Raw genomic sequence first — 19,770 nt, 5'->3', positions numbered from 1 at the left:
TAATTTGGCCGCGTTAACGCACTAAAATATTGTAACGCAATTAACGCAAGTTTTTTTTTTTTTTTTTTTTTTTTTACGGCAGCAGTACGGTTTGACACTGGTTCCGTTTTTAAAACAATCATTTCTCCGCGAAAATAAGGAGCAGAAATCAGTTTAAACTCGTGGATGAATCAGTCGGGTTTCCTCCTGCTCCTCCTCCCGTCTCCCCCTCTGATAAACAGAGGAACGGAGGGCGACGTGTCGGGACACGCGGCGCGGAAAGAACTCGTCACACGAAACCTTCACCGTGATTGGTCAATCCGTTTGTCTGTCAACATTTCGGGGGGAAAAAAACCAATGAACACTCAGTAAATCACAAAGGACCTCCCACCTCACAGGTTAGGCTCATTTAGCAGCCTTTCAGTCAGAGAACCAGAGGACACGGCGCGAGGACAATGAGGCTCATTTCAGAGCTGAGATTGTTCTGGAATGTTTGATGTAAAACACGTGGGGGTGTGTCACATGCAAAAAACTTTAAACGGTGAATTTAATTTATTTTGTAAAATGTATAAAATGAGCCCAGCCTCCAGAGGGTGAACGTGACATATGTGAATGTCAGTCAGTTACCAAGGCCACTGGTTCTGCTGTTGTTCAGTGTTAAAGATGACAGGACCAATGGGGTCTCAATATACTTCTTTTTTTTTACTAATCTGATGTTTCACTGAAGAAACAATTTATCATCCACGATATTAAATACCTCGCTGGCACTTTATATGTAGGAGCCTCTTTGAAAACACAGCTCTGTGTGAAGTTTTGTGTTTAAAAAGAAGAGAAACACTTTTAACCCTTGTGTTGCCTTTGGGTCATTTTGACCCGATTCAATGTTTCACCCTCCTGTTACCTTTATATTTACTAACATATTTTACCCTTTGGGTTCAATTTGACACCAGCAATTAAAACCTCCAGAAAATTATTAGAATTAATATTGTTTTCCAAGTTTAAGTGTGAGGCACTTTATGTTTGTTTGTTGACTACCGAAAGAACACCGACATTAAACATTGAATGGGGTCAAATTAACTGGCGGCAGGAGGGTGTAATATTGATTCGGGTCAAAATGACCCGAAGGCAACATAAGGGTTAAACGGTGAATTTTTGTTTGTTTGTAAAATGTATAAAATGAGCCCAGCCTCCAGAGGGTTAACGTGACATATTTGAATGTCAGTCAGTTCCCAAGGCCACTGGTTCTGCTGTTCAGTGTTAAAGATGACAGGACCAATGGGGTCTCAATATACTTTTTTTTTTTACTAATCTGATGTTTCACTGAAGAAACAATTTATCATCCACGATATTAAATACCTCGCTGCCACTGTATATGTAGGAGCCCCTTTGAAAACACAGCTCTGTGTGAAGTTTTGTCTTTAAAAAGAATGAACTTTTAACTTTTAACTTGTAATTGCGATTAATCGCGATTAATTAATCGCAATTTCAAACTGTGCGATTAATTAGTTAATTTTTTTTAATCGATTGACAGCCCTAGTTTTTTTATTCAATGCCCTAAAGTTAAATAATTTTCTCTGTTGAAATTGTTTGACATCCATTAGTAACTTATGTTACGACGTGCAGTTCACTGTCAATGCCACTAGATGAAGCTGTTGGTTCATAAATCATAAACCTTTCTGAGCAATCAAAGGAAAGGTTCTGAGGATACATATTTCCTCTCCAATGACACATCAGTTAAAGATTAAAGCAAGACGCATCATCCCAAATGGGACAACTACACAATAAACGAGTCTCCACCTTAATTGGACAACGCCAGCTGTGTAGAGGGATGTGAGTCAGACACCACTGAGACCTCGGGGAACAATGATACATTTATTAGGCCTTAGTTAAACCCTGTTTCAGACGCGTTGCCCGTCAGAAATAAATCGTTCCCGTAAACTAATGTCTCACCACATCGGGAGTCCCGTGGAGTTTGCCGTTAGCAGTCTCGTGAACGCCTACCCTATACGCAAAAACCCTATACGTCCCCCAAAAAGAAGTCATCTATGGCATCCTAAGACAATTTGCATTTGTGAGATTTCTGCAGATGTGTAAGATACATTGTATAAATGTTACTGGGCGTGTGTAAATGGAAAACTGGATAAATGAAAGATTTTTCCAAACAAAACTTAGAGGAATTAACCCTCTGGAATGACACGGTAGCAGCCGACAACCTCGAGCCAGCCGTATCACAGTAGTATCACAGAGTAGATGTAAGATTAGAAAAGCTCTATACAGACAAGTTCATTGACCATTTACTGGAGGTATTAATTACATTGAAATACAATTGTTTTCAGCTTTGTTATAAAATAAATATATCAATCAGACCCGTATTCATGTTTCCATTCAGAGAAAACCATAACCTGTTGGTTGGTCTATGTGGAATACTCTGGACTGTATTCAAACTCAATGCCTGTAGGACTAGTGTAGTAGCACGCGTCTTCCGCCAGAGGGAGACATCACGTGTTCACATGCAAGGCTCTGAAGACACGTGGAATCAACCAAAACATGATTCAGAGACATTGGAGTCGCCACTAGCAGCGTTGACATGTCCGCCCACACAACTTAGGACCACACAACATCATCGAGGGTTGATGGACCCTCCTGTTATGTTACGGGTCAAAAAGTACCTTTTCTGTATAAAACTTCTTCTGCTTAACTTATTTAGTGTAATCAACGTAAAACAAAAAAAATAAATATATAATGTATTTGCAACCCCCCATGCTGGTCTATATTTCAGAGATGATGTTCAGGTCAATTTGACCCCTCAGTGAAAGTGAAGGCTACAAGAGGTCAGAAGCGTCAAGTTTAGACTATTTATTTCTTTGTAAATGTGAAACAGTCTTTCTTACTCCCTCCACCATGTTTCACAACATTTCTCTCTCTCTCTCACACACACACACACACACACACACACACACACACACACACACACACACACACACACACACACACACACACACACACACACACACACACATATAAAGTTGTACACATTACAACTTATCTTCTTCTATCTCTCTTATCTTTTCACTTTCCCCTTAAATATGGTGCAGTCGTATGTATCTGCAGATACATACGACTGCACCAACAGAATGACTGAGTGCTGGCCTTTGGTCATCTTCTATAATATAAGTTATGCAGCTCAACACTGTAAATAAACATAATTAAAGTTTACTTTCAGTACAAATCTTTATGACTTATTTGGCTTGATTTTGAGTGAGCGGGTGTCTCATCTCTATTTATCGACATCACCCCACGAAAAGCAAAAGTTACAAAATGCAAATAAAATGTAGGATCTTATGGTGATGCGATTCATATCTAGATTTTTCCAATGTACCTATACAAAATAGTTTGAACATGCATTTTTCATTAAAATGAATGAGTTCTCCTGATTGAACTCGGATCTATGGAGGGGTGAATAACTCCATTCCACTAAAAACTGATTGAATCGTTAGTCATGGTGTTGGTGATGAGGAACAAACTATAGTTATTAGGATTGTTTGGTTTCTGACAACGTCTGGATGAGTCAACATTCAGCGGGTCACATTGACCCGGAACATCACGGCTGTATGTAAGACACATAACAGGAGGGTTAACGGTTCCTTACTCTCCCGTAAGACATTCAAGCATTATCAGTTATGTTGTTTTTGTCTGCAAAGCTGATTTAAAAGCCCTCTCTCATCAAGGAGTACCATGACACTTACCATCACCACGGCAACCCTTGATTGCTTTTTAGTAAGGCTTTTCATAAATAATTCATGTTTATTCCCTTATTGGTTTCAGTCATTTTCATTAGTCCATTAATAATCTTTCCTCCCTAACAGCTCCCGTCGCTGCATATTGGATTCTTTTTGATTCCTTCAATAAAACCGTTGACTCAATTTACAAAACACGTCTCTGTCTCCCATCAGCAACGAATTTGTGTGCGTGAGCGATTCTCAAAACAATATTTTAGCTTCCTCGGTCTGTACGTCCGTGGGTGTGAATCCCCAAAAGGGGTTGTTGAGTTCCTCTTGTTTTCCCCCTGAAGAGAGACTGAGAGGGTCCAGTGAGCTGCATTGTAGACAACAGCTGATAATAAAAGTCATTTTAGCAGACGACATCAGCTATACATACGCAGGCTCTAAATACTAAGGAAACATATAATAACATCCACCACATTGAGCATGTTGCATCCATGACCATGCTGCAACACTACCCATAACATGTTTATTTCACACCATTATTATGAACTATTGGCACCCTGCTTACCATTTACTGAATGGTTTCCCCTGTACGTACCATTTACATACAACAGCACTTAGCTACATTACATCATTATTTGTCATACATTACATTACATTTTATCCAAAGCGACTACAGCGATGGCATTGCTACCGTCGTCTGAAGCTAACGGTTAGCGCTTCAGACTGCGTCTGAGAGGAGCGGTTACCTCGGCCACGCTGCGTCAAGACTGAAACCACACGTGGCCTGCTTTAAAGACGGAGCGCCGCCTCACGGAGTGCTGCAGTCACGCTAGCTGCCGCTGCGCTCGCTTTTGCAATACCTGGATTTAGATCTGGATCCGCCCTCCTCTTCCTCCCAGTTTCATCTCCAGGTGTTCATAATTCAACAGGTTCTTCGTCGAGGGGAAGCCGCCTCTCCTTTCTCTGACGCCTTGGGTCACATCGAAAGTCTTCAGTAGATGTGACAACGGCACCGGCGAAGCTAAGACGCCATCAGCTACTGGAGGAGGAGCTCCCGAGGGTCACCGTACCTTTGCATTAGCACAGGTAGGACAGTGAACCTCTCATCTGACATGTTTTTATTAAGCAAAGTGAACAATTATACTTCATGCACAGAACCCAGAAACCCAAAACCAATAATCTGTAAAAATCATACATGAAAATATAAATGAGACAATGATGAAAAAACATAGACAACATATGTAAGGATTTATTAAATAGCTTTACTCTGGTTTACAATATACTTATTCATTTAATCTTTGTATGTCTTTACATTTATTTTCTCATTTCTCTTACATGTCTTTAATTGGTGTTGGGCATTTGTCAGCTCTGTACCGTTAACATCAAAGTGTTTCCGGTAAAAAGCCTGTATTTCTAATCACCACAGCAGGGTTTCGTTTATATGCTGTGCTGCATCACACTGAGACACACATGCAGGGCCTCCCTAATGCCGGGCTTTAAGGGGATTCAAGGGAACATCCCAGAGCTTTAGTGGTTTTGGTGAATACAGTTTCTCCCAGGAACCACAGCAGCCTACCAAGCTCTGCAAACATGGCTCTGAAATAGTACACGTTTAATATCTGCTGCGTCATTTGCAAGTTCAATGCAGTTTCAGTATCAGTATGGGGACAGAACGACAAGGTACGAACCACTCTGCTTCACAGCACCCTCCTCCTCTCCCCTCTCACAGATAGACGGACCAGTAGACAACATTGAAGAAGAGGAAGGAGAAGGGGAAGAGGGCCCGTGCGTAGAGGTCGACGCGTTTGGCCGCAGCAGGTATGATCGCCTTTGGTGGCCCTGGTTTCTTGTTGGTTTTGTTCTGGGACTTTAGGCGCCCCAACACCTCAACCGCTTTACCGTAACAGTCAAAGTTTGACAGCTCAAAGTCTCGTGGGAGGGATCCAACGATGCTGAAGTCGTTGGCACGAAGGTCCGACTTGGAGGTGCAAACTTTCTTACAGCGAGTTTCTACCACCTGGTCAGACACAGAGACGAACACTGAGTCAGATCATAAGAAAAAAACGAGTCCATTCTAAATTTTTTTCGACATTAAGGATTGCCAATGTGCCTTCTTATGCGATGTCTTTGTTTGTGGGTATGATGCTGCATCCTAACGACACACACAGTCTCAGCATTGATTGAGGGGGAGCTTGTTTTTAACACTCTAAGGAGAAGGCAGTGGCAGCACGTTGAGCTGGTTCAATAACATTCTGTCTCATTTACTCGTTACAAGTTTCATATTATTCCAAATGAGCCTGTTTTCTCTTGATAATAATATCATCCTTCACATGTGTTGCCACAATGACATAATGTAAGCGACAGAAATATATGAATGCACGCTGCTTCTCTCCTTCAGGATTCTGCCTATATATTTTTTAATGATTTTTTAGGGGGGAGTTTTTCCTGTTCCCATGTGAGGGTCCTGGGACAGAGGGGATGTCGTCTGTAAGCTCCCTGAGGCAAATTGTGATTTTAAGCTATTGAGTTGAGCTGCTTGCGTGGCCGATTTACCTGCAAAGTGTTGACATGTATGGGCGTTCCTCCAGTCCCATTCGCTGCGTTTTTAGCTCTATTTGCCATCTTTTCTTCTTTCTTTTGCAACACTTTCTCTTTCCTTGCCATATTGGCTTTCTCCTCCTCAATCTTCGTAGGACTGTTCAGCATCACCTAGAGAAGCGAGGGAGAGGGAGAGAGAGGGAGAGAGAGAGAAACAAAAGAAAACAGAATATGTAGTCACTGTTCGACAGGTGAGGTTGAGATAGAGATGCACTTCCTCCTAAAATGGGATAAATAAGAATCAGAAGAAAAGCCCACCCACATTGTTGCATCATCATGCCACAACCAGGGACAGTGAGTGACCAACACACACACGCACACACACACACACACACACAGTAATCGTTTATTGTGTCCCTCCCAAGAAAGAGGGGGCGACTGTCACTACCGGTAGTTATTTCTGTATCATATTATTATTATTATCCATATGAATTGTATATTTTTTGTGTTGCTATGTCTTGGTGCTTTGGCAATATTATTGTTGCAACATCCATGCCAATAAAGTCGAAAGAATTTAATTGAATTGAGAGAAGGGAGAGAGAGAGGGAGAGAGAGAGAGTATGGATTTTGTGAATTCCACCAGCACAGCTTGCCTCCACAGATACTGATAACATTTTAAATTTCCAATTATTTGATGTCCAAAAGCTTTTCCTTCACTCTCTGTGTGTTTGTGTGTGTGTGTGTTTGCGTGCATGTGTGTGTGTTTGTGTGTATGTTTGTGTGAGTGTGTGTGTGTGTGTGTGTGTTTGTGTGTTTGCGTGTATGTGTGTGTGTTTGTGTGTGTGTGTTTGCGTGCATGTGTGTGTGTTTGTGTCTTTCTGTCCGACCCGTCCAAGCAGGAGCCTCCTGTTGACGCTGAACCCTCGGTGCGCTCATAACCACAATAACATCATACTTCTTCCAGATTTGTTAAGGTCATGACATCATAAAATATGATGAGAGACGTCCAAAGCTTCATTTTAAAACCACAATGGAAGCTTTGAACAACATTTTTAAAAATACTTTCTGCACAGCCCGAATTTCGACAGATTTTTATCATTAATGAAAATGAAACTATGGGTATTTCGTCTGGTTGCTGTTTTCTGTACATTTGTGTTGACCTTCACTCCCAGACCCCTTAACAATCATACCGTTTTACATGCCAGTTGTTAAGAGAGTCTTAATAAACATTGGGTAATGCTGTCTGCCACAAATTCATAATAATTTGTGCCACGTCGTAGGGTCGTTGTCTTGTTCTGTGACGGTAACAACAAATCAGCAGTTATTTTGTACTGCAGCCTATATTATATAAGAGTAGATCGTCTACGTGTGTGTACAGTCAGCGAGAAAACTTGACCCACATGAGAATACAGAATAATAATCGCTGTAACTGTAATACTGTATACAGTGCATCACAGGTCCCTTTAACTCCAACATGACAGAAAAGATCTCCTTTCTCTTTTCGAGTCATCGAGGACTTTGCACCGCCCTTGTTGCTCGATTCTTCTTCCATAATCCTCAGACTCTTTAACCCCGGTGATAGGTGTGGAGAGGTACTGTGAGTTTGAGTGTAAGAACTGACCTGCACGACAGCGTATTCCACCAGTGATGAGAAACCAAAAAGTAGACAGGTTAAGAGCCAGATATCGATGGCTTTTACGTAGGAGACCTTTGGCAGCTCCGACGCCAAGAGCATGCTCTCACTGGACAGAGAGAGAACCGATAAAATACCTGGAAACACACACACGTTCACACATTAATGCCACCGCGTGGGACGTGACATAATATTAGTGTCTTAATATTACGTAATGCTCCTAATATTGTATGGATGCCCCAGGAGGGAACAAGTGTCCAGGGTCCACCTCCCCCACAGGCACCTCGGTTGCTGTGTCCGAAATAACTCCTTGTCTTCCTCCTGGTAGTCGCCGCCATACTCCACAGAGAGACGTTCTTTTGTATGCATCAGCATTCACTTCTCATAAAACATGATTTTATTTTTTCAATTTTCATTCGTGCCAGCAGATGAATCGACAGATCCAGCTAAATGCAGCCTGTGACTACAGCATGCGAACAATTTTGAATTTATCTCTAAAAATGTTCCATTAATTATTTATAAAACAGGCAGCAGAATCTGTTCTGGAATAGCATCCTGATGGAGCGTAGGCGTCACTTGACAGCATGATAAAGTCAAATCCATCAGGAGCTCACTGCTGTTATTCGATGTCTTACGTTGGCTCCGGGATTAGAGTGGCACACTAGCTGTCAAACTGAAGGGGAATTGGCAAACATCCACTCCAACGTTAAGTCTCCCAGCCCTGACAGAAGAACAGATTAGCTGCTGCCTTGGGCAACCAAAGGGGCGTGGACAATCCCTGCAACACTTTAGCCTGGATTTATCTTGACTTCACCTCTCATTACTTGTGTCTCCTTTGTCCACGAAGACAAGATGACAGTCCATTAGACAGGCAACACAGACATGTCATTCTTTTTAATGAGGGCCCGAGCTGTCAGGGTTACCACGGAGCCCACACGGTCACTAACTGCACTCCCTGAATTAATATTATCCTCAAAAAGTGCCATTTATGGGACAAATCCAGGATGTGGAACGGATTCAGCGGCAAAAATAACGGGTGAAAAAGATGCACCGAAAAGCCAAAGCCTACAGATCACAGTGTCAGGTGAACCGTCACATGACCTGGCCATCACAACTGAAGACAGAACAGTGTTCCTGTGAAGCCCGGTAGGTCTGTATTCAAGTTGTCATCATTAAAAAGCCAAAAGAGCATTTTTTACATTTGGTACGCCTTAAGCTGCTAGCGTAGCATAGGAGTGCTAATGCTAGTTAATGATGAGCTAACATGCTCTGCTCATGTTAGCTCCCCAGCTTTTTACGGGGTAACATTATGTTTTAGATATGTACATCTGATTTAAACGAGTATCACTATTTAACAACATTTAATCATTACTATGTTGAAATGCTCAACATACCGGCCTTAAAGTGCCAAATATGTAATTGTCAGTGTTGATCTTATCTTATGATCTTATTCATCTCATGATCTTATTTATTAACTGAAAAAGCTTTTGTGAAGTTTTCCAGTTAGAATGCACGGCGAGGGGTCTTCCTCCAGGTGGTTATGCTCAGTGACCAAGTCTAAAAATAAGAAGGACACTTTTAGGACCAAGCTCTAGAGATCTGAGGAAATAGAAGAAAATAGTTACTATCCTAAGTGGAGCATGCTCTGTTGAAGAATACTTTGCATGTTGAACATGGATTAGAAAATGACTAAATGAGAGTTTGAAGAATGCCTCTATATGAGGTCTCTCCAGTGGAGATACAGTAACCTCCCTCAATTCCTGGATGAAGAAACAACTGTTTCAAAGTCAAATATCAGTGAGCAAGGATAGTGATACAGATATTTATCAGAAACCCCCTAAAACATAGACAGTGGCAGAAGTTAAATTATTTACCAAAGTTACTGACGGTGAGTGTGCGTAACTTTGGTAAATAATTAAATATGGCATACTTGAAAGCTAATCGATGCAAATGCATCATGTCAAATGTACACGTGTGGTACTCACCCAATGGCACCCTGGCAGCGGAGGCATCAGGGTTGATCCAGAATGATAACCAGGACAAAACCACAAGCAACAGAGTTGGCGCATAAACTCCCATCAAGTAGAAACCAACCTGCCGACGCAACGTAAAGATCACTTCAACGCAGGTGTAGTATCCTGGAAACACACAGAGGACAAACATTTGTTTACAGCTTTTGTATGGATTTAGCTGACTTCGTATTCACTTTCACAAAAAAGGCTACATTTTAAAGTCTAAAAACACCCACAATGTTTTTATTTTTATAACGCTGACATTTAGAGTGCTTTCACAACTGACCAGCTTGGTTTGGATTTAAATGAACTCTTGTGTTTGCCCCTTTGGTTTGACTGTCATTTTGTTGTATTAAGATGAATACACCATCACAATTAATTCAATATTACCAGACGTATCCTTTAAGGCAAAGGTCTGAAACTGCACATGGCCGGGCATTGTTAGATAAGAAGAGAGCCGCTTACGCAGGTTACGCGGGGCTTTGCTGGTTGTTTGGCTGCAGACACATTGCACTATTTATCTGTGGAGTTTAATAGAAATGTTAGTTGCCTGATATGCAAAGAAAAAGTAGCTGTTTTAAAGGAATATAATCTCAAGCGTCATTACTCAACTAAACTCGGAGAACAGTATGAGAAGCACCTGGAGACGAGCCACGCAGTTTCAGAAAGGACACCCATCTCAGCAAAGTATTTTTCATAAGGCCGAGAAGGACGGCGATGCTCCAGTTGAGGCAAGTTTTATGTGGTGAGTGAGTTAATCGCCAAAGCAGGAAAGCCGTTCTCCGAAGGGCAGTTTCTGAAGGATTGCATGTTGCATATCGCTGATATTCTGTGTCCAAAGCTTGTTCAGCGATATCTCTATCGGTTAAACGCGGTGGAAGAGTGGATTAACGAGCTATCTAGAGACATTTGGGATCAGTTAGGCGAGCAAGCCTGAGGCTTCACTGCACACTCTGGGGCGCTCAACGAAAGCACAGACACAACCGAGAATGCTCAGCTAGCCATAATCAACAGGGGCATTAGTGATAAATTTGAAGTGACAGAAGAATTGCTGAGTTTGTTGTGTCACACTTGTGTCGCACCACAGCCAAATGTTTTAAAAAATGGCGTTCTTGCCGGACTTGAACGTTGAAAAAGGAACCTGATTCAGCCCTAACTATAAGCTCTGTCAAAGAGGAAAGTCTTGAGTCTACTCTTAAATGAGGTGACTGTGTCTGCCTCCCGGACTGAAGGTGGAAGCTGGTTCCATAAAAGAGGAGCTTGATAACTGAAGGCTCTGGCTACATCATATTCGTGTGGTTAGTCAACAGCAAACTTTGGGTTCTGAGGTCGAGCCTTTGGGGCTTTAGCCAAAAGCTGAACTACTACACGACTAACATCCCATGTCCCCTCAACTCAACTCCTCTTTAATACCCACTGAGCCAATCAAGATAGGGTCTACATAACACATTGTGGCAGCTGTCGCTAATTTGGCCTCGGCTGCTGGTGATTTGCAATCAGTCAGCAGCCGAGGCCACGCTCATAAAAGCCCTCAGTGGAGAGTGGAGCAGGGGAGTGAGCAGAGGCATAGTGTTGCGGTCTGCTCGGTGTGTGTGCGCGCTGCTGAATAAAAGCATGTCTTCCAACCAAACCTCGTGGTTCCGGGCTGATCTTTGGTGCTGGGGGGGGGGAAACCCACAGGTAACGGACGTGGTCCTGTTACACTGGAGCCTAACGTGGGGCCCCCGGAAACCCAGCACCTGGAAGGGATGGAGCCTGGGAAACCAGAGGAGGAGCTGATGAGCAGCTTGGGCCAGATACTGGCCCGAATTGAGGAGATGGGGCGGGCACAGGCGGAGGAGAACCGCCTGTTTCTCAAGACCCTCCAAAACCCGCCGGCGCTGTGGCAGACTCCCGTGACCCGTCGCCGCAGCCGACCCCCGAGGTCCAGGACCCGTCGGAGCTGCCGACCTCCGAGCCCTCGGAGCTGCCGACCCCCGAGGTCCAGGTGCCATCGGAGCTGCCAAACCCCGAGGTCCAGGAGCCGTTGGAGCAGCCGACCTCCGAGCCCCAGTACCAGTCGGAGCTGCCGACCTCCGAGCTGCCGACCCCCGAGGTCCAGGAGCCGTTGGAGCAGCCGACCTCCGAGCCCCAGGACCCATCGGAGCTGCCGACCCCCGAGGTCCAGGAGCCGTTGGAGCAGCCGACCTCCGAGGTCCAGGACCCGTCGGAGCCCCAGTACCAGTCGGAGCTGCCGACCTGCGAGCCGTCGGAGCTGCCGACCCCCGAGGTCCAGGAGCCGTCGGAGCTGCCGACCTCCGAGCCCCAGCACCAGTCGGAGCTGCCGACCCCCGAGGTCCAGGAGCCGTTGGCGCAGCCGACCTCCGAGCCCCAGTACCAGTCGGAGCTGCCGACCCCCGAGGTCCAGGAGCCGTTGGAGCAGCCGACCTCCGAGCCCCAGGACCCATCGGAGCTGCCGACCCCCGAGGTCCAGGAGCCGTTGGAGCAGCCGACCTCCGAGGTCCAGGACCCATCGGAGCCCCAGTACCAGTCGGAGCTGCCGACCTGCGAGCCGTCGGAGCTGCCGACCCCCGAGGTCCAGGAGCCGTCGGAGCTGCCGACCTCCGAGCCCCAGCACCCGTCGGTGGAAGGCCGACCCCAGATCCCCGGGCCCCGGCGGCGGCGCCAGCTACCCCATCTCCGTCTCCATCCCGGCCGGCCCCAGCGGCCCGTACCCCGTCCCGGCGGGCTTCAGCTCCCTGTCCCCCCGTCCCTGTCGACCCCAGAGCCCCCACGTCCTGAGCCCGGTCCCCCAGAGCCTCCTCGTCCTGAGTCCGGTCCCCCAGAGGCCCCTCCTCCGCCCAAGCTCTCAGGGGGGGAGGGGGAGTAGGTTAGGCCGGATGAAGCCCCGGCCTAAATCTGGTGGTGGGGAGTGTGGCAGCTGTCGCTAATTTGGCCTCGGCTGCTGGTGATTTGCAATCAGTCAGCAGCCGAGGCCACGCGCATAAAAGCCCTCAGGGGAGTGAGCAGAGGCATAGTGTTGCGGTCTGCTCGGTGTGTGTGTGCGCGCTGCTGAATAAAAGCATGTCTTCCAACCAAACCTCGTGGTTCCGGGCTGATCTTTGGTGCTGGGGGGGGAAACCCACGGGTAACGGATGTGGTCCTGTTACACACATGTTGATAAAATGTCATTTGAATGAATCCAATCATATCTATTATTTTGATAATTACAGCTCTGATAGTTTGCATGCCATTTGTTAAATATAAACTCAGCTGTTTTTTCGCGAAAATAGCAAATATTGGCAAACCCATGTTTAAACGAGTCTATCTCCTCAACCACAAGGGCTGTTTGAATAATGTTGGTGTTATAATAAATGTAATGCTTGTGAGATCTGTGTAAAAAAAAAAAGAAGCAGTTCCAGGATTATTATCTCCTTAGAGTGACGCAGCTGAAAGGTTTAAACCAAATCATAGCCCAACATGTAAACAGTCTCTCTGCAAAGAGAACACTGTGCAGAACTTTTTTTTGAGAGGTCTTAGTAGGCTACAGATCGTTCAGGCGATTCTACAAATTTGGATTTGTGTAAATTCATATCTGGTAATGTTATACTTTGGTGGTTGAGTTGTGTTTGTAACATGTACAAGTGGCTTACTTATTCTTGTAGCCCAGGCTGTTTAATATGGTGGATAACATCATTATATTATTTCATAATATTCTTTCTTGATTAGTCCAATTCATGTTAAATCCTTTACAGACAGATCCCTGGCCCAGCCGGTGGGCTTTGCTTTTTAACGCAATTAAAGTTCAATCATTATCCTTGAGTGTTACCATAATACCTTCCAGTAGAATACCAACATCATGAAAAAGTTTTCATTTGCTAAATGCATGTTTATGTTAAATGATTATAATGATATGATTAATACATACTAACCTGTTCCTTTGTAGAATTTTGTGCAGTTTTTGTATATGATGTCCTCTTCTCTGATATCAAACTGCGGGAGAGCAATTTGATCCATCTGAACTGGGTCCGACTGCCACATGAACACAAGATCACTGGTGGTATAGCCATCTAAAACATTGAACATAAAAATTAATCATATTTATGTTCAGCATCAACACCGTTGTCACATAAGTTTCAAAACATATCCAGTTATCTGTACATTATATCATGCAAGATTGTCTCATTTTAAAATGTATTTCCAAACTCTTTGTTTTTTTCTCTGTGATGTGCTAGTGACGCCTCGCAGCGGGAGGGGTCACTAGCACATCAAAGGGAGTTGTGTGTCCTCCCCCATGTCAGCTTCTCCGGCTTCCTCCCGCAGTCCAAAGACATGCAGGTTGGAGTAATTGATGCCCGAGGTGAGCGTGAGCGTGAATGGTTGTCTGTCTATGTAACAGCACTCTTCATCGCGTCCTGTCCAGGGTGGACATGCCTTCACCCCAACAACAGCTGTGATCAGCTTCAGCACCCCACGACCCTGAATACGATACAGGGTTACAGGTAATGGATGGATGTTTTGCCCCTTTCTTCTTCGTGCCCCCCCGCCCCTTTTTATCCGCCCTGTTACTGCATATTCCCCCACATGTTTTGTTCCAACGTGTTTAATTGTGTTGGGTATATTCACATTGGCTCTGTGAGGATTGACTGGCATTTGTAAATGGCCTCAATTGGTCATTTTAGTTTTTGTTGCATTTCCATATCGGCTGCATTTGTTTTCCTCACATAGTAAATTCAACATGAGGCAAACATTGTGTTACGTATACGATTGGAAATTGAGAAGAGATTTTCTTGCAGAGGGGAAGGTAGTGGCTAATGTTCTGCTGACTCCCGATTCCTCCCTGCCGAGGTCAGTTGATGGTTTGAGAGATTTGTTTCCATATTTAATGAGAAAAAGTTGTAAATGTTCTTTAAAATGTTTGAGGCACGGCGGTGGTCTGATTCCAATCACCCTTTAATGTGTCAATGTGTGTTAATCAACAATGCTCAGGAGGTTCATCTGGACTGAATGAACTGGCTGAGGACCGTTTTGGGCTGCAGCCGTAGAACAAACACGGGGCTCCTGAGGCCCACAACATTTGTACTGAATGGCATAAACATGTCTCTGGAGAAGAGGCTGTTACGCGAGCTTTGATCTTTGGTAGCGTTGCAGCATTCATGCAAGTATAAAGTGCCCTGCAGCAGCAAAGTGGCAGAAAGAAACCTGAGGGAGCAACTATGGGGGTTGGGTGTCTTGCTCAAGGACACTTCGACGGCTACCTTGTGGTTACAGGACGACCACTCTCCCCATGAGTTGACTTCAACACCTGGCAACAGCTGTTTCATTCCCTGTAAATATCAAACAGTGTGTGTGTGTGTTTGTGTGAGTACTCACAGCTCTCCATCTGCATCTTACACCGCTGTGTGTCCATTGGGAAGAGTTGAAGATCCAAGGGACAAGCCAGAGTCACCGACAGCCTGCACACACACACACACCTCTTGACCTGATGACAGCGCTAGGTGAAAAGTTATAGAAATGTCTGAGTCAGATTCCAAGGCAATCCTTCCAATAGTTGTTTTAGATACAGATATTTTATTGTGGACTCCCCCACCAACAAACCAACATTGACGTGTGGTAACTTTGAAAGACACCATGCGGCTCTGTGGAGAGAATGCTATTCAAAGTGTGAAGGACGTTGCAGATTACCACAGAAACATGATATAAGCTGAGATGTGATAATAACAATGATGACGAAAACTATCTTTAACCTTAAATTTGAACTAATAAACTTCCAGAATCTGTCCTCAGGCAACTAAGCGGTTGGACACATGCCTGGATAGACTCACTGTAGATAAGATACAACAACTTTATGAAGAATAACACCCCCTTTTTATACTAATTCATGGGTTTATAGTTGATTCATGATTGGGATTTTACCATCAAATATTTTGATATGAACTATTATACCTAATATCTATCAAATCTGCTACAAGCTAAAACTCCTGGAGATTGATGAGAACACATGAGTGTGGGAGTACCTCATACTGATTAAGATATCTCCGTTCCTGAAGATGAAGAGCAGAATGTTGTCTTGTGTGACATCGTGAAAGTTTGCGGTCTTCTCATTAGCAAAGAAAAGGTCTGGTTTCCACAAACACTGGAACATGTTGGGGTCAACCGTCAGGGAGTCACTCTTGTAGTCAGTCGGGAGTTGCAGGCGAGGGTCGTTCCATCGCTGGCGGAGGAATATGTTCAACCTGTAGTCCTGGAGAGAGGCAGATGTTGGTAATGGTCTCCATGTGCTCCTGCTCATTCTTCTGCTGCCACTCCAACGACTACTTGTACATCCTCTGCCGTTACTACAATGTTAACATTACCACAATATTAACAATGTTAATGTTACTCGTAATAATATCACCGTGTTTTGACCATAGTAAAAGGTTTGGTTCACCTTAATGAATAAAACATTTCCAATTTTGAACCAAATAGAAAAACAACGCTGCGTGTGTCTGTGGTGTGTGTGTGTGTGTCACCATGGTGGTCTCCTGGATGGACCCAAAGCTGTTGATGAAGATGTTCACCCGAGACTGAACTGGGCTACCTGAAACACACATAGACAAACATGAAGTGATATAAAGCCGGATCGTTCTATTCCATGTACAACAGAAGTATTAACGTCTCTAAAAATATGATTGACATAATTTTTTTTGCTTCATATTTCATGACTTTTCCTAATTTATTGGGGACAACTGGGAAAACATAAAATTCACATAATCATATGTTTTCAATGTCCTGTACACAACTTGTACTCATCGGTGTTCTTTGGGTTCAATTTGCCCCCAGGCTGTTTTTCACTGTTGTAAAACATATAAGAAATATCAACTTTTTAATTTATTTAAAGGGCTATTTAGGTATTCAACAAACAAACAAACAAAAGGTACCTGACATTTAAACTTAGGAAACAATATTAATTCTAATCATTTTCTGGAGGTTATAATTGCTGTGGTCAAAAAGGGTTAAATATATTAGTAAATTTGAAGGTAACAGGAGGGTTAGAGAAACACCTTCTCCAGCAGGACATTCCATATATGGATACACTAATAGTACACTCGGTGGTGGCACTTCAAAGTGCCCCACCTTTCCACACACTATGCTCCAGCTACATGAAGTCCAACTGCGTTCTCTTTTCTGCCACAAGGAGTGAAAAGTAACACGTCAAGGATCCATCGGCCCGAACTGGGAAGATAATACATGACATATATGCCCCGATATCAAAAGGGATGTTGATATGTTCTAATTTGTCATGATCTGGAGTTTTCCTTTCTTATTTTGAAGTCCCTGTCTCTCGTTTCCTCTGTTTCCCTGCACTTCCTTCCCTGTGATTATCTTATTTGTTCCTGATTGTTTCCTTCCATGTGAATATCTAGCCCCGCCCTCATTATTTCCACCTGTGTCTTGTTCCCCAGTGTATCTTAGTCTGTGTCTTCCTGCATGACGTTGTCAGATCATTTTTGTTTCCTCCCGTTGCGAGACTGTGGTTCTGCTTGGTTCAATTAAAGAAACCTTTTATTTGAAGACTAAACCGGGATCTGACTCCTTCTGCTGTTTTTTGCCCTCACTCTACAACATATATAGGATGATATATTGTCACCACATAATACAGATCTGCATATATCAAGATATATGTTTAGAACGTATAGGAAATCTATCCATGAGAAATATTTATATACAGTATATATGAAATATTTACATGATGAATGTTTATTATTATATGGTATTATTATATATTGTATTATGTTGCAACCATATGTGGTAACTACATTCATTAACTATATTACCTGTGTATGTTGTTAGTAGGGATGCACCAATAGTATTTTCAGAAATATTACAAATACTTACATTTGGGTACTTGCCGATAGCTTGTACCGATATGAGGACTAAAGTATACCGTTACCATTTTAACAAGGATTTTGAACAAAACACTGTGACAAGCGAGACACGGACACTTATCCTGTCATGATCTGGAGTTTGTGTCTCGTTTTGTGTCGTATTTTGAAGTCCTTGTGTCATCTGTCTCCCTGTGATTGTCTGCCCTGGTCCTGATTGTTTGCTTCTGTGTGATTGCTGGCCCCACCCTCATTGTGTCCACCTGTGTCTCGTTCCCCAGTGTCCAATCACCTGCACCTGCCTGTGTATGTAAACCCTGTTCGTCTCATTTCCCAGGGTGGCTTCGTACCGTTTGTTCCGTGTTTTGTCGTCCTGTCTGGTTTGTGGAATTAAATATTAGTTTTTGCAGTTATCTCAGCATTTGGGTCCTCTCTCGCTGCGACATCCGTGACACCTCATGACATATCCAGAGAATGAATTCACCGACATGGAAACTGCACACACACTGCACTATATTCACTCAACACACACTCTCAAGCTGACATCAGCTAAATAGACTTAATAAAACAAAAGTAAAATACTCATTATGCAGGAATAGTATGTTATTGTGTTTTATATTTATGTATTGATTTTATTTCGTTTTAATTGTAAAGTAACTGCAAAAATTACAATAGAAGTAAAGTAAGTTGATGTTATGCTTTTTAAGGCATTCATCCAAAGACAAACATAATTTGATGAATAGTATGCTATTAAAAAACAAATGCACCCGATCCAATTCAAACTGTTATGACATAAATATATGTTCTTTGGGTTATACTGTAGTACTTTATTATGATTCTGGACGAGCATACAGAAGCATATACAGTATTTGGTCCTGTCCATCTTTCCGTAAACCAAATGTGTGTCACTACTTACCTACACAGTCTGCGGCATTACCTTGAAAGTTAGGCCTTATTCTCGCGTCATAACTGAGCATCAGACGGTTCAAGATGTTGGAGGTGGAGTTAGGAGGGACCTGGGCCAACTCGTCTGCTGTCAAATCGCTGTTAAATTGGAATACAAATTATTAACACACATATTTAAAACACTTGAAATTTTCTCACAAAAATGCTGAGTTTAAGAGGGTGAACATTGGACACAACATTGACAAAATGGGCCTAACAACAGAGCAAAGCAGAAACAGAAAAGAGCCAGAATTAAATATTTATGTTACGACCTCAGACACTTAGGAAGTAGGACCCAATTGCACGACCCGGGAGACAGAGATAAAGTATTTGTAAGTACTTTATTTTTCGGTTCTGCAGTGAACAAAATGAAAGCGCTCACGTAGTGAGGGATCAAAAACCTTTTCAAGAGCATAACATAACCCGACCTGATCATGGCAAAAGACCAGACGAACTGACAAGGAACACTGGGAGACAGGGGAATTTAAGCACATGGTAACAAGACACAGGTGGGACCAATCAGGGGCGGGGCTGACACTGATGAGCATAGGAGACAGGTGTGATGACAGGTGAAAACAATCAGGAAGCCTGGAATGAGAGAAAGCGAACATAAATGACATGAACCTCTCTAGCATATCTGTCGGTGCACAACAGTACCCCCCCCTCTAGGGCCAACTCCTGATGGCCCAGGCTGATTGTAAAAGTCGTGGATAAGAGTCTTGTCTACGATAAATGAAGCAGCTATCCAGCTTCTAGCCTCAGGACCGTAACCCTTCCAGTCTACCAGGAATTGCTTGCCCTCCCTATTACGGACCTCCAGTAGCTTACGGACCTTAAGCGTCACCCCTTCAAAGAACTGGGGCGGTGGAGGGGGCTTGGAGGCGGGAACAAGTGTGCTCTCACACACCGGCTTGATCTTACTAACGTGAAATGTTGGGTGCACTCTCAAGGTCCTGGGGAGTTGCAAGCGTACCGACGCCGGGTTGATGACTCTGGACACTGGAAACGGACCCACAAATCTGGAGCCAGTTTCATTGAGGCGACATGGAGTGGTAAGTCTTTGGTAGAGAGCCAAACCTTTTGGCCTGGAC

General features: G+C 43.7%; 1 protein-coding gene across 1 annotated transcript; it reads right to left on the bottom strand.

Annotated features, from left to right (window-relative positions):
* Positions 1 to 5,017: 5,017 nt before the first annotated feature.
* Positions 5,018 to 18,726, bottom strand: LOC130190634 (glycine receptor subunit beta-like). Its single transcript, XM_056410144.1, has 9 exons — positions 18,672 to 18,726; positions 16,382 to 16,449; positions 15,887 to 16,113; positions 15,243 to 15,325; positions 13,802 to 13,939; positions 9,864 to 10,016; positions 7,867 to 8,015; positions 6,261 to 6,416; positions 5,018 to 5,724 (listed from the first exon to the last, which is right to left on the bottom strand). Exons 1-9 carry the CDS (start codon positions 18,709 to 18,711, stop codon positions 5,431 to 5,433), a joined length of 1,308 nt encoding a protein of 435 aa, XP_056266119.1. The 5' UTR covers positions 18,712 to 18,726; the 3' UTR covers positions 5,018 to 5,430.
* Between the last annotated feature and the right edge of the window lie 1,044 nt (positions 18,727 to 19,770).

Source organism: Pseudoliparis swirei, chromosome 24 (assembly GCF_029220125.1).
Source record: "Pseudoliparis swirei isolate HS2019 ecotype Mariana Trench chromosome 24, NWPU_hadal_v1, whole genome shotgun sequence".
NCBI classification, from domain to species: Eukaryota; Metazoa; Chordata; class Actinopteri; order Perciformes; family Liparidae; genus Pseudoliparis; species Pseudoliparis swirei.
The sequence above is the reverse complement of the archived record's forward strand: the minus strand, read 5'-3'. Positions and strand labels throughout refer to the sequence as shown.

What these genes read in the sequence shown, in the direction of transcription:
- LOC130190634 (XM_056410144.1), bottom strand. Translation starts at nt 18,711, where the DNA reads ATGCTCAGTTATGACGCGAGAATAAGGCCTAACTTTCAAG. An exon ending in AATAAGGCCTAACTTTCAAG is followed by an intron (nt 16,450 to 18,671) that starts GTAATGCCGCAG and finishes TGTGTGTTTCAG; the next exon opens with GTAGCCCAGTTCAGTCTCGG. An exon ending in CGCTGCCAGGGTGCCATTGG is followed by an intron (nt 8,016 to 9,863) that starts GTGAGTACCACA and finishes GTGTGTTTCCAG; the next exon opens with GTATTTTATCGGTTCTCTCT.